Source organism: Urocitellus parryii, chromosome 7 (genome assembly GCF_045843805.1).
Source record: "Urocitellus parryii isolate mUroPar1 chromosome 7, mUroPar1.hap1, whole genome shotgun sequence".
NCBI lineage: Eukaryota > Metazoa > Chordata > Mammalia > Rodentia > Sciuridae > Urocitellus > Urocitellus parryii.
Window position 1 is genome coordinate 154,490,101 of NC_135537.1, and position 16,317 is coordinate 154,506,417.

General features: G+C 33.3%; 1 protein-coding gene across 3 annotated transcripts in view; it reads right to left on the minus strand.

Moving 5' to 3' along the window:
• The window catches only part of Stxbp4 (syntaxin binding protein 4), a 155,154-nt gene that overhangs the window by 122,377 nt on the left and 16,460 nt on the right, over nucleotides 1–16,317 (minus strand). For 2 of the 3 annotated variants that reach the window (XM_026407790.2, XM_026407792.2), the window contains exons 4-7: nucleotides 14,189–14,321; nucleotides 5,250–5,356; nucleotides 4,849–5,068; nucleotides 3,790–3,877 (exon numbers count right to left, since the gene is read on the minus strand). In XM_026407790.2, coding sequence (XP_026263575.2) covers nucleotides 3,790–3,877; nucleotides 4,849–5,068; nucleotides 5,250–5,356; nucleotides 14,189–14,321 — 548 coding nt within the window. The remainder of the gene's footprint in view (nucleotides 1–3,789; nucleotides 3,878–4,848; nucleotides 5,069–5,249; nucleotides 5,357–14,188; nucleotides 14,322–16,317) is intronic. The other variant, XM_026407791.2, reaches the window with a different exon arrangement.

Here is a 16,317-nt window from a genome sequence, read left to right on the forward strand (position 1 = left end):
GGATACACACAACACCAACACAGGCTTCTCACTCACGTTTCCCTACATCTGAGCATAATAACAAAAGATTATTTTTATGCTTATTTCTAACCTGGGAGTGAATCAATTACATATTTAAGCTCACTAATCTTCACAACATCAACATAACATAGGTGTTGACTATTCTTATCCCAAAGACTAAGGCCCCAAAAGGTAAAGAAATTGGCTCCAGGTCACACAGCTAGTACATAATAACAATGTTACAATTCTAATCTCTTGTCACACAGAAACCAGTGTTCTTATTTGTCAACCTTTTTTATATCAGTTTTCTCATCTGAATAGTAGGAAGAATAAAACTGATAATCCCATATGAGCTTTAAAGGTAAAAATCAACAAAATCGTAAAAACGACTACAAAAACCAAATTAACACAGAGATACAATGTTAATAGGAGATAATATAAAATGATACTAATCCCCCCTTACCCCATTTAGCAATATTTAGTCATGGCTTAACAAAACATTGTTTTCTAAACCTTTACTTGTGAGATGAACCTTAATTAAGAGGATCTTGTGCATGTTTTGGCAATTCGGAATAGCTTGACCCAAAAAGTACCTCAAAGACTGTTTTCCTCATTAGCCAATCACATCTCTGTATCTAAACAAGCTCTTTATTTGCTCCTCTCTGGGGGGGGGGGGCGGGGGGGCTTTTCAAAAACATATCATTCTCCTGGATCTTCTTTCCTATTCCTCTTTTTAGAAGCAGAAGAAAGGGAATGATGTATGAGAGCAGGATCAATACCATTTGATTAGTTCCATGAACCTTCAAAGGATATTTTCCCTATCAGTACTTTGTGTAATTTCAAAAGACTTGATGAAGAGGAATTAAAGCTTGTGCCATTGTTAAAATGATGATAGTACTTCTTATTCCCTTAGCAATGTCTTTACTTTTAGCTGACCCACAAACTTAAGTGTTAACTTGTGGCAATAGTAAACAACTCTGAATTTTGAATAAATTGATATGATAGGATAAATGATTTTAAAAATATTCAAGTATCATACTGATTTTAAAAATTCTAATCAATTTTATACCTTGGAATGACTGAGATGGGGATAGAGGTGTAGCTCCCTTATTAAGTTTATTTTTATTGAGGTTAACATTAAAACATTTATTTTTGTGACTATCAACTAAAAGAGTATAGAAATGATGGCTAAGGATCTAATTTGGAAAGAATCTACAATTAAGGACTTATAAAAGAAAAATCATAATATACTAAGATACTTAGAAATAATTTAGAGTTGAGTTTGCTTCTCCTTGCCTTGCTCCCTGCCCAGAAGTATCTTACCTCCTTATATTTATGTGGAAATAAGAAAATGAGGCTGAGTTATTGTTATTTTTAACCCTAGAAAAAATTCCATTTTAATATATACTTTATATAAACTTACATACTTAAAATATTTTTCCATTATTTTCCTATTATAAAACCTAGCATCATTTCTTAGTCAATGGTATAAATTTCTCTCACTTTATTAATGATTACAAGATCTCTTTGCTCTAATCAGACCTACCTGTTAAGGTCACCTGACATCTGGCTTATTCTAGTTCTATGCCTCTCTTTTTTCTCCTTTCATTTTTTTGGTACTTGGTACTGGGGGTTAAACCCAGAGGTGGCTCTACCACTGAGCTACATCTCAGCCCTTTTTATTTTTTATTTTGAGACAGGGTCTTGCTAAGTTGCTTAGACTGGCCTTGAACCTGCCATCCTCCTGTCTTAGCTTCTTAAGTCACTGAGATTGTAGACCTACCTGCACCACCATGCCCGGTGCTCATGATACTTTCCAAACTTGGGATAATCTCTTGCCTGAGTACCACTTCCTTCAATATTTGGATAATGTTGGCATTGCTAAGGTGTTTTTCTTAACTGATTTCTGCATATTGTAACAAATCCCTTAGTATAAACCAGTTTCAGGGGTTGAAAGGAAGTCACAAAATGGAATCAAATGTTGGAAGCTCTCATGTCTGCTCTAAAAACATACCCTGGAATGTTATCTGAGCTACAGATTAGGTAAGGATTCTGTAATATTCATAACAACAATAACAATAACGGCAAAATTTTCTGTACCAATTATAATGTTAAGTGCTAGACACTCATGATCTTTAATCCTCATAACAACCCCAAGAGGCAACTATTTTAAGGTTACAGAGCTAATACGCTGGGTTAAGATTTAAAAGTGTTAAGTCTAGGTTCAGAACCTGGTAGTAATCACAATTATCACAGTCTATATCATACTCAAGCCATTCACTATTTCTTTAGTTTACTTTGTTCATGTCTTTACATTATTTGTGTGAAGGTGTTATAAAATCAGAACATATGTATATTAACAAATATATAAATGAAATTAAATACTTTCTAATTTCAATAACAAAGAATTTTTAACCCCATGATTTATCTCACAATATGCCATTATCTTAGAGAAGAATCTTAATTTTTTCAAATTCCAACTGTACTGTTTTCTACACGTATATTTAGTAAATGCATACTGAATAAATAAATGGCTCAAAGAGGCACCGAGTAGTTCAATTACTTCAAATATTGAAGACATGATATAAATGCTACATAATTAGTGTTTATGATAGCATCAAGGAATAAAGGACCTTGACCTCTGTCATCTAACAATGTCAATCCCACATCTCCTTAGTTTTTGCTTCATTCATCTATCTCTTTCTTCCCACTTTAAAATAAAAACAGTATAATAGTAGACTGGACATTAATTATGTAAAGGGCATTACTGCTAACAAAGTTTCTGGGAGTCAATAAATCTCACTAAATTAAAAGGAATACAATTTTTCTAAAGATCGCTACAAACCCATTGGTCAGTACTGATCTGAATCCAAGGAAACTACTATGAAATCTAGCATAAATTCTGTTTTTTTTTTTTTTTTTCAGTGTTGGGGATTAAACCCAGAACTTTATGCATGCTAAATACAAACCCTTCCACTGAGCTATCTCCCTAACCCATGTATGGTAGCTATTTAATTGAAGCTAACTCTCTTTGCAAGTTTCAGGTAAATAACACTGTTAAAAATTAAAATCTATGGGTGGTAATCTGCTTTATAATTTAGCAACATATAATTAGCTTTTGTTCATATTAAGTACAGTTTTTAAATTATTGTTTCCTTTAGATTTTGGAGATAATTTCAAGGGAAAGTTTTTTTCCCTTAATACTTGGGCTAATAAGCACTTGATTTGTAGCTTGATAAAAATCCTTTTCTTTATGGATAATTTAGACAAGTATTGCTTTATTGTTTTAAAAAGTCCATAAATCATTTTAGGGTAATTAAAACCCAATAATGCTGAATTTACAACACTAATGGCCCTTCTAATTTATATTCATATGCTTTCTTAAAAAAAATTATTTTCTTAAGCTGTGTTCCTTTTTCTGATGAGTTTTTTGAAAGATGCATTTAATGTACCTTTCAGTATATCACTAAAAGGACAAGGAAACCTAATATGATTTATAGAAGAGTTTTCATTATTTGGTTTCTACAATTTATTAACTATTACAGCTTCATAGACACTTATGAAAAAGCATCTCTTAAAATTTCAACCTTTGTTCAGGGCAATTTCCAATGAAAGTCAGAATCTAACAGGAACCACTGACAATACATACATTTTATTCTTTTATTCACTGACAGAAAAAAGGCATAATGTACTCTTCTTTAAAGTCTATTAAACCACATTATGTACTCTACACTGAGAGAAAGAAATTGAAAAAAAATAGCAGGAAAGAGGAATTAAGTGTGTATTTACCTGAAATAGACATATCTGTAGGGCTGTTCTCTGTAGAAGTAACTGGAGTAATTGGAGCATATTCTGTTTTCTGGTATTCAGTTTTTATCTGTGAAAGAAAATGAGAAACATGCAATGTCATTTTCTAAAGCAAGTCAAAGATCAGACTAGATGTTTATGTTAACATAAAAAATGGTTAAAGAGATTAAAGTAATATTATGAAAAATATGAGACCTCTAATATTTATCTTCAAATAAAACATTTTAGAATTAAAGGTTAACAGTTGCTTTAGCTTTACCACATCCAAGGACAGGAACATATAAAGCCATACATCCTATCTTTTAAGACACTATAACTTCAAATGACAATAAGAGCCTGTTTTTGATCAGCATATCCCTAAAACTTAAGTTACCCTTAAGGAATTCATTTCACTGACTGAAAGCCTCTTTGAGTTTCCTATTTGACTTTATAGCTGAAACAGATATATAGTATATGCTCTATTTTATAACTGATTAACTAGGTAATGTGATAGTTAATAATTATTGTTAATTTTGATATTATAAATTCCCCATTTTTATAATTCCAATAAAGCAAGCTATTTTCTAATATACACATGTAAGGGGCATTACCTACACAGATTGGATGACTAGGATTAACCTTACTAGGTAGAAAAGAAGCTAAGGAATAACAACAAAAACAATAATAAAACATTGTCGGGCTTCTGTCAAGCAGAAAACAGAAATAATTAATTGAACCTCATTAGTAAGTGTCTCAAACTAAATATTGCTTTCCTAACAGTTTTGAGTGATATTTAGATATATCTCCATAGTGCCATTTTTGTCATGCTTATATTTTCTAATTGATTATGCTTCTGGACATAGAATTCTTGGCTTGAAAAATCATATTTATTGATAACACAGTATAAAATCTAAAATAGGAAAAAAAAGAAAAAAGTCTTTTAAAAAGTTATTTAATTTGTTAAGAAACTATATGGCCCAAATCACAATTCTGTATCTATTTAACCAAGATAAAAACATATAGTGGATGTATGGATTAATAAATGGAAAAACTTAAGATTACCTGACTCATCTTAGTAGAAGGTAAAATGGCAGCTTGAGTTTTTGGAGTAGATGAGGTCTTTGGAATTAGTATTTCAGGGGGAGAAGAAAGAAGACTAAATGTTGAGGCCTGAGGTCCATTTTCTCTTGAAGCTTGTAAAAGGGATGTGCAAGATAGATTTTCTGGATGACTGCCATCAGATTTTTGTCTTATGAATGCTATCTCCCAAGCAGATTCTGACCTAGCATTACAAAGAAATCACTTTATAGATATGTAATGGATATAGTACAACTGAACTCTAAGATAATGTTTCAAATATTATTAAAATATTTCTTTAAGCATTTGAAATACTTAAAACATCTTTGCTATTTTTGAAGAGACATGCTAAATGACTCATTCTATCTTATGCATAGAAACGTTACCTCAACTTGGCTCTGGTAATTATACTTTTTGCTTCTTCAAATGATACACCAATCATAGATTCCTTGTTTACTGAGACAAGTTGATCTCCTGGCTTCAAACGTCCATCCTAACAAAAACAATAGCATTTATAAAGAAACTAATTTTTTAAAAATTAATGGATACAATTATAGCAATAAAAAGTTTTTGTGAAGAATGTCTGAAAGAGTGAAAAAAAGTTTATAGAATCTCAACAGGAAAATGTTTAAAGCCTGGCTTCATAACACACTTGAGTAAAATTTGCATGCCAAGGAATCCTGCCTATATTAATTGTTAGGCCTGCATATCAGAATGGAGATGAGACTGATAACTCTTTGACTCTGTGAAAAATCCAGCCAAATACTCATATGAGATATTTCAGAATAAAAGATTCATTCACCTTCATTTCTGAACATTCCTGCATCATTTCTGGAATAAATGTGGGCTAGATTTTTAAAAATTTAACTGAAGCTCTTAGTTATATTTATCAATCCATATTTCAGCTCATGATCAAATATCTTCTTACTAGATTGGCTGACCTATCCACATTTCAGCTCATGATCAAATATCTTCTTTACTAGATTGGTTCTTGTGACTAGACCTAATTGAATGTGTCTACAGTGTTAGCCATACCCTGCTAATCAAGAGCAATACTAACAGGAGTCCTGGCATTGTGTCTGATAAGTCCTGGCTTTGCTTATAAGTAGCCTAAATGACCAAGACTATGTCAACTACAAGATTTACTGTGGTTGTTAAGTAAGTATTCATCTCTTTTTTTTCCCTCTTAATTCAAACTGAAATAAGAAATAAGCTTTATTCATTTTCATTTCTTAAGATACTTCTCCATTTATCTTCATACAAAGGCAGGAAATATTATTGTATAACTATGGGAAAAGCTTACATAGGTTCTATGATCTGGAACTTGAGTGTCAACCGAAGGCCCAGGTGTTAGATATTTGGTTCCCAGGGTGGCCCTACTGGGAAGCGGTGGAAACTTGAAGAGATGGGGCCTAATGGGAGGTCTTGGGGTCATTGGGGGAAGACTCTTGAAGGGGGTTGTGGGACTCTAGTCTCTTTCTCTTTCTCTGTTGCTTCTAGGTCACGAGGTAAGTGGTTTTGCTCCACCATGTATCCTGCCATGAGGTGCCTCCTTGGACCCAAATCTAGACTGAAACCTGAAAAACTGTGAACCCAAATAAGCCACTTATTTTCATAAGTTGATTATTCTCAGGTATTTGTGGTAGTGACGGAAAACTGACTAACATGTATGGTTTAAAAGATGGATTATTCACATTGATAGTATTGAAGTAATTTCCAGAAATTCAAGGAAACATCTTATTTTGAAGTCTTACCTACTAAAACCTATTCCTTGGATAAATGATTATTAGTCTGAACCATATGACTTACAAAAATGGTGATTGATGGGTATTTTATGGCTAAATAACAATAGTTATTTCTGTTTTTATTAAAACAGTTATTTCTGTTTATTAAAAAGATATGTGGTACTATCTCTTGCATTGACTAATGCATATATAGAAAAACTAAATAAATACACAACAGGCAATACAGAATTATAAAATCAAGAGATTTGATAGGAATGTCATTCCAAATACTGTATAAAGATGTCATTATCTAAATACATTATAATTTTATGATCTTCTGAAATCCAAACATTGAAAAACCTAAACAAAAAAAAAAAGGCAATTTGATTTTAAAATATATAAAATTTGAACCATTTGGCTATTACAAATATGTAATTAAATAACTTCTAAGTCAGAACATAATACACAATAGCTATAATTATAAGTCATTTTTATCTCTTACATTTAATAATTGTGTGAGGAGGAATATACAATAACAATGGTAGAACAGAAAGTAATATGGAAAAAACATCTTCCATATGGATCCTTCATATATGCTTAATAAAACAGAATTGTTGATTTTCTAAGACTTTATAAACACAGTTCTGTATTGCCTGAGTGCAAGTCTTATTAACATTTTGTTACATATGTGTTTAAATCAATTATATCAAGACTATTCTCAGACACTTAAGTATATTATACATTAGCCTGCAATTTAATTTTCTTTTGGGGGACGGGGACTGGGGATTGAACTGAGGGAAACTCGACCACTGAGCCACATTTCCAGCCCTATTTTTTATTTTATTTAGAGACAGGGTCTCATTGAGTTGCTTAGCTCACAATCTTGTTATGAACTTGGAACTAAATTCTACATTATTTGGAGATAACTCTGGTATGCACATATCTAATAGAAATCACAGTTTGTCAGGATTATAGAGAAGAAGGCTAAGAAAACACAGGTGGGCAAAAGAGCTGAGGTCACCTACAACCTCCCACATTCTCCTCTCAGGCTATGCCATGTGGGCAGTACAGAGGGAAAGTTTCATGAAGACCATTTATACCCCACATTGAGTTCAAGTACCCTAATGAAGGAAGTAGCATTTTCCAACAGAGTAGTAATCCCAAGAGAGAAGAAGAATGCTTCACACACACACACACACTTTCTAAAAAGTATTTACAGCTGTGAGTTACTTTTCTTTGCTTCCTGGAATAAGATCTTAGCCGATGACATGAATTTCTGAACCTGTTTAAAAGTTAGAACCTGCAAATGAAAACAAAGCTATTTCTGTAAAAGTCTAGCATTCTAAAGGAGTGAATTCTGCCCCAGCTGGATTAATGTATATGTGAAGATACTAACTTCAGGGCTGTGTGCTGAGGCCTTTTTCCATAGTCTAGATTCTGACTCAGCAGTTCCCAAGCAACTACAGGATGTGACAGGCAATGTGCTAAGCACTTTCACATGCTCAACTTCAAAGTCTGAACTCTCTCACATTGACATTTGTGCAGACCTTGAAATAATGTATTCCTGAGCATTTAAGTAGTACTGTTAAAAACTACTAGCATTCTTTATTTCCAATTATAACCTTACTATGTAATTTTCTCAATAATATTTTACCATATTATTAGAAACCATTTGATATTATGATTCTGATTTAACTAACTCTTTATTCCCCATACTTTCAAGATCTACAGACTGAACATAGCCTCCCACCTTTTTTTTGTAGGGGATACCTGGGTTGATTTCAGAGACACTCAATCACTGAGCCACATCCCCAGCCCTAATTTGTATTTTATTTAGAGACAGGATCTCACTGAGTTGCTTAGCACCTCATTTTTGCTGAGGCTAGCTTTAAACTTGAGATCTTCCTACCTCACCCTCCCGAACTGCTGGGATTATGGGCAAGCACCACTGTGCCCGGTTCCCAATTAGTTTTGAGAGCAGAAGAAAGCCATTGGAAGAAAGCTCATTGTCCCCTTGGAAATGATTGCATGGTGTGTTATTAACATAAACAGGAAAATTGCTTAACCTCTATGAGACTCCATCTCTTTTCTCAGTTGTAATGTGGGGATAAATATCTATAACATGAGTTTTCTTTAAGAATCACATAACATATATAAACTATAAAACAGTGTAAGTAAGGTGAGGTGAATCCAACTTTCTGTTACAAATAATCTTTACACGACAGCAAATTTGATTATGTTACTTCTCAAATTGAGAACCTTGGTTGATTGCCTATTGGTAGAAAAAAAGTTGAAACTTTTTAACTTCCTAAACCCAGTGCAAGCTGCCTGCAACCTACTTTTCCATCCTCTTCATACAACTTCCATCCCATCTATCAACTCCTCATTCTGTTTTCAGAGAGTGTCCCTTGAACTACTGATGGTCTTTCAGATTTCAATTGGTTTACAAATACAGGTTCCTATACAGAAGGCCACCACATACCCTTGCACTTCTCCTGATGAATTCTCACTTAAAATTTCACAGCAAAATTCAAACACTACCTTTACTGGGAGTTTTCTCTAATTCTCCAGATTTACTTAATTGTTTCTTCCACTTTGCTTAAACAGCACTTTTATTTAACTTATTTGTAGCATCCTTTTTATTCACATTTACTTTCACTGCCCCTGCATTTGAGCATGTTAATTCAGTAATTCCCAAGCTGGTACCATGGATTCTCTCAGTTGGCCATAGCCTGTCCTTCTCACAGTTGTTTCCCCACCACATTGATAAGTATACAATAAGTCAATAATAAATTAATGAGATCCAGGGAACAGCTTATAGAAATTAAGGTGTCTGTGACAGAAATAATAATGGCAAAGAAGAGAGTGATGTTGCAAAGAGAATACTATTTGCTGTTATGCATTCTGCTCTCACAAGTGGCATTGCTTCCTTCATACTCTGCCACCCAGAGGCCTGGCCCTATTATTTATCTAAAATCTTTGGTCCCAGTTCCAGTGATCTGTTCAGCCTATTGAAAGAATACTTCATTTGAAAATTAAGTGTCCCTCTACTTAACTTTATAAACACCACACTTATCTGTGTGACCTTTGTCTTTAGCTATAGGGCTTGACAACAAAATCCTGAATTTATCAAATGTAAGATGCTGCTAATTTTAAGATACATTATTACTTTATGTATGACTAGAGAAAAAAGATTCCAATTACAATGACATTGATTGTGAGACCCATCCCAATTTCAGAGAAGAGGAAACACACATGTGTGCGCACGCGTGCGCGCGCACACACACACACACACACTACATGCTCTTTTAGCTATACATATGCATATATGTACTTTATATGACTATGTTGCAATATGGGTATTATAATTTACTAAGTGAAATATAAAGTACAGTATCAAGTTTGAAACAAAGCTTTTGATTTCTGCTGCTTCCTCTACATTATTGCAACAAAAGAAAGAAAAATATTTGCAAACTTCAAAGTGTTATACAGAATTTGACACAAAAGGCCATGGAGAGGACAGGTCTCTTGATGTGAAATCCAGATGGTAGCAATAGAATGCTAAATAGACAGGTGAATAATTCTCAGAAAGTATGACAGAATAACCAAGGGACCATTCATTCATTAATATTAATTCAGCAATTGAAATGTGTCATGCATCATACCAACAATATTACTGTGAATAAAATCGGAATCCTTGTCCTTAGGAAACATACTGTCTTATGGTTCAGCCAGAGTTTATAAAATAATTACATATATCCAGGCATCATTACAACAGAGGTAGGTGATATGAAGGAAAGAACAAGATCTAGGAGCACCTATAGGAAAAACAAAAGCAGTCACACTGGAAGAGAACAAAGAACACATTTAGGCAGGGGCCTTTGGAACTGATATGTGGAATTAATGGAATGAGACGAGTGTGCTATTCCCAGTCTAGAGGAACAGCATATGAGATAAGCAAGAAACTAATCTTTCAGGATTAGAGGGAATGTCAGTGGGGAAGCACAGTGATGGAGGACTAGAGTAGACAACGCACTATCTAGAGTCTTGCAGGCAATAGGCAGGATGGGAGGGAAATAGGCATAGTGCAGAAGAGCAGGCAAAGCTTTAGAGGGATGCTAAAAACTTATGTTTGTTTAAGCTGTGGTGATGAGAGTGGAGATCAAAAAGAGATGGGCTCATGAGATATTTAGAGAGTAGAAAAGTCAACAATATGTTCTAATGAATCGGATATGGTTGTTCTGGGAGAGGAAGTAGCTAGGAAGTTTGTTGGTTAGCTGACTTGGTGCCGCTGGAAGGTGTCACTCATCACTGGAAGAATTTTCTGTTTGGGAAGATGAGAAGATAAGATGAGAGTGTGAGGTGAATATAATAAATTCTGCCTGAGAAATACTGAGTCTGAGATGCTATAAGAGATCTAGGTGGAAATTTTTATCATGAAATTGGTAGGTGTGTCTAAAGCTCAAAGGGGTGTCCAAGCCAACAAAGGGTCTAAGATTAAATGCTGTGCACTTCAGAATAATATGGGATGGGGTGAGATGATTGGGTGAAAAGGACCTTGGGATTCCCTTATTTCCTTAATTCAGTACCTGGTATAGTTGTTCTCAAGCTATAGGCTACCTCCTACTCTTACAGCTACGAGAATCTTCTTTCCTACTTAACTGGAAAACTGTACTCATGATATCTCAAGTATAAACTCTGAATGTTTTTCAAGAAACATGATATTTTGGTTGTAATGAGCCAGTTTTATATTTTCATGTCTGCCAGGAGAAAAACATTTTAGGGGTGGTTCTGGCTAACCGAAATTAACTAAAGAAAATTCTTATAATTCCCATACAGCTTGAAGAGTTTGGGGATATAAATGAAACGTAATCTAGCTATAAGTGTGAGATTGCCTATATTATTGATTCTGAATCATTATAAGATTAAAACAAAATTATAATAAGTTACAGCACTTACATGCATTTTTAAAAAATATTAATACTACCTTGATAAGGATAATCTTATGAGCTTTTGTTTTATATTCTATGAACATACCTACTATTCAGAAAAATCTGTGCAGATTAGAAATTTATTAATATGCTTAAAACAGTATTTGGAACACAGTGAGTAAATTATTATTAATAAATATTTTAAAGTAAAGTTGTATCAATTTTGTGTTTACAGACAAAATATGCATACAGTACTCCATCTTGAGGAAATATTAAAAAATGGATATGAGCTCTGGAAAACTACTTATTCTGCTACACCTTTCTCTATTTTGGATGTTTCCATCTTTTGGACGTGGCCAGAACATTAATAACTCTATGCTGCCCTCTAGTGGTAAACAAAGAATATAGTCCATTCAAAGTTTTGTTTTGATACTCTCAAATGATAATTCTAGAATAACAAACAAGAAAAAAGTACGTAGCATGGGCATAATTTCTTAATCTATAATCACTGAGAACATACAAAGAGTCATTCTGCACCAACACTATCAGTTTATTACTCTAATTCATATGCTTTTCAAGTACATAAAAAAGAACAAATTGATACTTGTCTTAAAAGTAAATTCCTATCACTTATTAGGCAGTTTGATCCATTACTGCATTATATCACGTATAGTCCAAGAAATACCAACACCTTCCACTCACCATTCCACCCCTCAGCTTTAAAACTACAGTTGTACTAAATATCTCCATTTTTTAGGAAAACAGTAATCATTTTTTTGTTTTAATTACATTTAACATCTAATTATCTTCTTATTTGGTTAGTAATTTAAATTGAATAGTAAAAATTTTTATCATTATACCATCTTGAACTTATTATATTAAAAAGTAGGTTTAAAAAATGTCTTATTATCCAAATATGCACAAACAACTGAAATCATAACTTTTTTTTTGTCCCCCAAAAGCTCCTGTTTGAAACAATGCAAGAAATTTTAGAGGTGAAATAATTAGATTATGAGAGTTTTACCTTTATCAGTGCATTAATCCCCTGATAGGGAGTAACTAGGTGGTAACTAAAAGCAGGTAGGATGTGACTGGAGGAGGTGGGTCACTGGTGGGTATGCTTTTAGAGTATATATTTTATCCCTGGAGAGCAAAATGCTCTCTCTCTCCTCTTCCTGGTAGCCATGTCCTAAGCCACTTTCTTTCACCACACTCTCCCACAGTAATGTCCTGCCTCACCTCAGGCCTGGTGCAATGGAGTTGGCCATCTCTGGACTGAGATTTCTGAAACTGTGAGGCCCAAATAAATTTGTCCTCCTCTAAAATTGCTCATCAGGTCTTTTGGTCATAGCAGCAAACAGGCTGACTAAAACGTACCTATTTTGAAATTGAGTTTTTTTTAATAACAAAAAAAAAATCTAGTTGAGAAAATAAACTGCTTGCTATGTGTTTCTAGTGGGAGAGGGGATAAGGTAGGACTATATATTTAACCAAAACAAAAAGGATAATAATAGGATGAAAAAGAATAAGAACAAAATTAATAACAGACAATCCTTTCTCAGGCTATTGAGCTTGGTATTATCAAAATATTTTATTAAATTCTTTATATCCTATATCTCTCCAAAAAGAACTGGAGGCATTCTTAACAAGTTAAACACACACATACACACACACACACACACACACACACACACACACATATATATATATAACCATATTAATAAAACAGAAATAGAAAATGAAATTCAAAATAAATGACAATTAAAATATAATTAAAGAAGTTGCTGGTCTTTTGCTTCAAATTTGGGTCTGCACTTCCTAGCACCCAGAGCAAAAAGGAACTCATGGTATCACATATTTACTACATTGAAGAAAAGTAAGACTTTCCTCCATCAAGGGAAAGTAAGATGTTGAGAGAAAAACTTTCTGATTCATTTTAAAAGCCCATATTTTTTGTCTTAATTCTAAACCCAATTTCTCCTGGGGGCAACTAATGAGTTACATAATTAACAGATTCAATAAGAATTACTGCAAATTCAGAAAGGAATAGATTTGTTTGCTGTTTTTGCTTATTTGTTTTGTTTGACTTTGCATTTAGGGGAGGATAGTGAATGTAATTCAAATTGAACAGATCTAACCTAACCCAAACTTAGAATGGCATCCAGATAACAGGATTTCAAATAAAATTTCTCTTAACTCTAATTAAAAGTTGAACTTTACATAACTAAAAAAATATGTAACCTTTAGTTAGTCGAGTATGTCTATTATTTTTATATGTAAAGAACCTATTCATTTGTTAGGGTAAAGCTCCTGAGTTTAAGGTCTTTTCTTGGTTCCTTTTTATCTTTCAATGAAGACATTCAATTTACACTAAAATTTTGCTGATAAAAGAGGAAAACAAACCTTACTACTGGCATGAGTGTATTTGTTATTTGTTTTTCAATGGTTTTTTTTTTTTTTTTTGGTACCAAGGATTGAATTCAGGGGTGCTTACCTACTGAGTCACATCCCCAGCCCCTTTTACTATTTAGTTTGAGGCAGGGTCTCACTAAATTGCTGAGGCTGACTTCAAACTTGTGATCCTCCAGCCTTAGCCTCCTGAGTTGCTGGAATGAGAGCTATAAGCCACCACGCCCAGTTAATGGGGAGTATTTTTATTTTCATTTTTACCTTATAACAGTCTCCTCCAGGAATGATTTCTTGAACATAGACCAATGGACCTTCATTCCGGTTAATTCCTCCTAGGATCTTTAGACCAAGTCCTGTTTCCTTGGCAACTGTTATCATCTGAAAGGCAGGATCCCTAAGATAAAGTAAATTAGTACTCACAGGTTAGGCTAGAGATCTATACCTATATCTTCTTTCAATTACTTCTTAAATCCAATTCTTAGATCTAGACAACCAATATACTTAAAGCCTACTTTTAAAAAGTATGGTGACAGAAAAACAATCAAATTTTCTTACATTATTTTTAATTCTTTCTTCCAAAACAACCAAAAGCATAAAAGAATTTATGGTATAATACTTATTTATTGGGGGAAAACAAAGAAAATACCTTAAACATATTATTTAAGTACATTTAGGGATTTATTAAGAGTGACTGAAGAGATTTGTTTTCAGTTGATTATTGGACTACACTGAAGGAATTCAAAACTAAATATTTTAATGAACTCAGTAATTTTAAAAGACACATTTATGGACATTTAAAGCAAAATAATTATCATTTTCATTTGAATCTCAAAAAATATTTTATTTTTTTAATTTAGGAAGAGTATTTTCCTGTTATGAAGTACTTATTCCTGCCATTATAAAAGAAGGAACTGTCAGAGAATTCTGCAAAAGGTATATCACCAAGAGGTGTTCCCGAACACTCCAGTCAGCAGAGTATTTTACTGTTTGAATAACTTGAACAAAGTCTGAAATAAAGCTTAGGGCTGCTGCATATTATGTTCTGGGTAATATGCTTATGCATATGTAATAGTGCCATCCAATTTAATATTAACACAAACTGTAAGATTCTTACTCTCACTTTTCTAAAATACCCAAAATTCAGATAGGTAAGTTGGTGACCCAGGTCACAAAGAGAGCTGTAATATAAGCTCAGAGACAAGGGTGCTATGAGTTGTATAAGTCTTTGTTGAATACGGGACTTCCAGCTATCTTCAGACATATCAAATAAGGTCAACCTTGGGAAAAAAAAAAAGTGTTACTTTAGGGGATGGGGTGTAGCTCAGTAGAGCATGTGCTTATCATGTGTGATGCCCTAAGTTCAATTCCTAGCCCAAAAAGGGATAGGGAAGAAGATGTTACTTCATATCTTACATATGATTATAGTTCTTAGAAAAAGCTTTCTTAGCTTCTGCCACAGAAATTCTAAGTGTGCCTTTAAGAAAACCGCTATATTCAAAAGTTACATAATAATGAAAAATAGAAAAGAAATTTTAAAAACTTACAAAATATCCTGTTATTGAATATTTTGTTCCCTATCTGTACATCCTTTAGGATTGCATTATGCTGAATTCAGTGCTTGTGTTAGAAAGCCTATCTAGTTACTAGGGTAATAGGCAATTAGCTAGGAAAAAAGACAGAAGGCAGAGAGGACTGAGTCTAAAATATTCCACTAACATGAATTCCAGCCCATTCTTCATGGGATATTAGGTTGCAAAAGCGTAAATGAAGCCTAGAAATGGGAGAGAGAGAAAGGGAACTAAGGTACCTCATTAGCAAACCTAAATGTGAATTTCCTTCAATAAGGTTATATACAGCATCCAGCATATATTATTATTTCAGTAAAAAAAAAAAACCCTTCTTTTTCTCATCCTAACAGATTATGCACTATTAACAAAGCAGTATGTTTACTTCTAATCTTCTTTCTACAAATCTATCTATATTTTTTCTTTCTGAATTAACATTGCTCTATATAAACAGTTATAGGTCCTGTTTTTCCCCCCAGAATTATTATATTCAATCTCCATGCTGTTAAAAGATTTTCTAAACATAAACTTCAATGATAGCATAAAACTTTATCACATGACTAGGATCTTAAAATTACCCTTTTAAGAATTTAGATTACTTATTTTTTTAATTTTAAAAGCTGTTCAGCTAATCAACCGTTAGCAGTAATAAGAGAATTACAAGTTAAAACTAAGAAAAGGTACTATTCTTTACTTATCAGATCGACAAATACTTAAAATCTGAACAACATCCTCTGATCACAAAGCTATAGGAAAAGAGGTACATTTATTCATTCATTCATTCATTCATTCATTCATTCATTTTGGTATTGAGGATTGAACCCT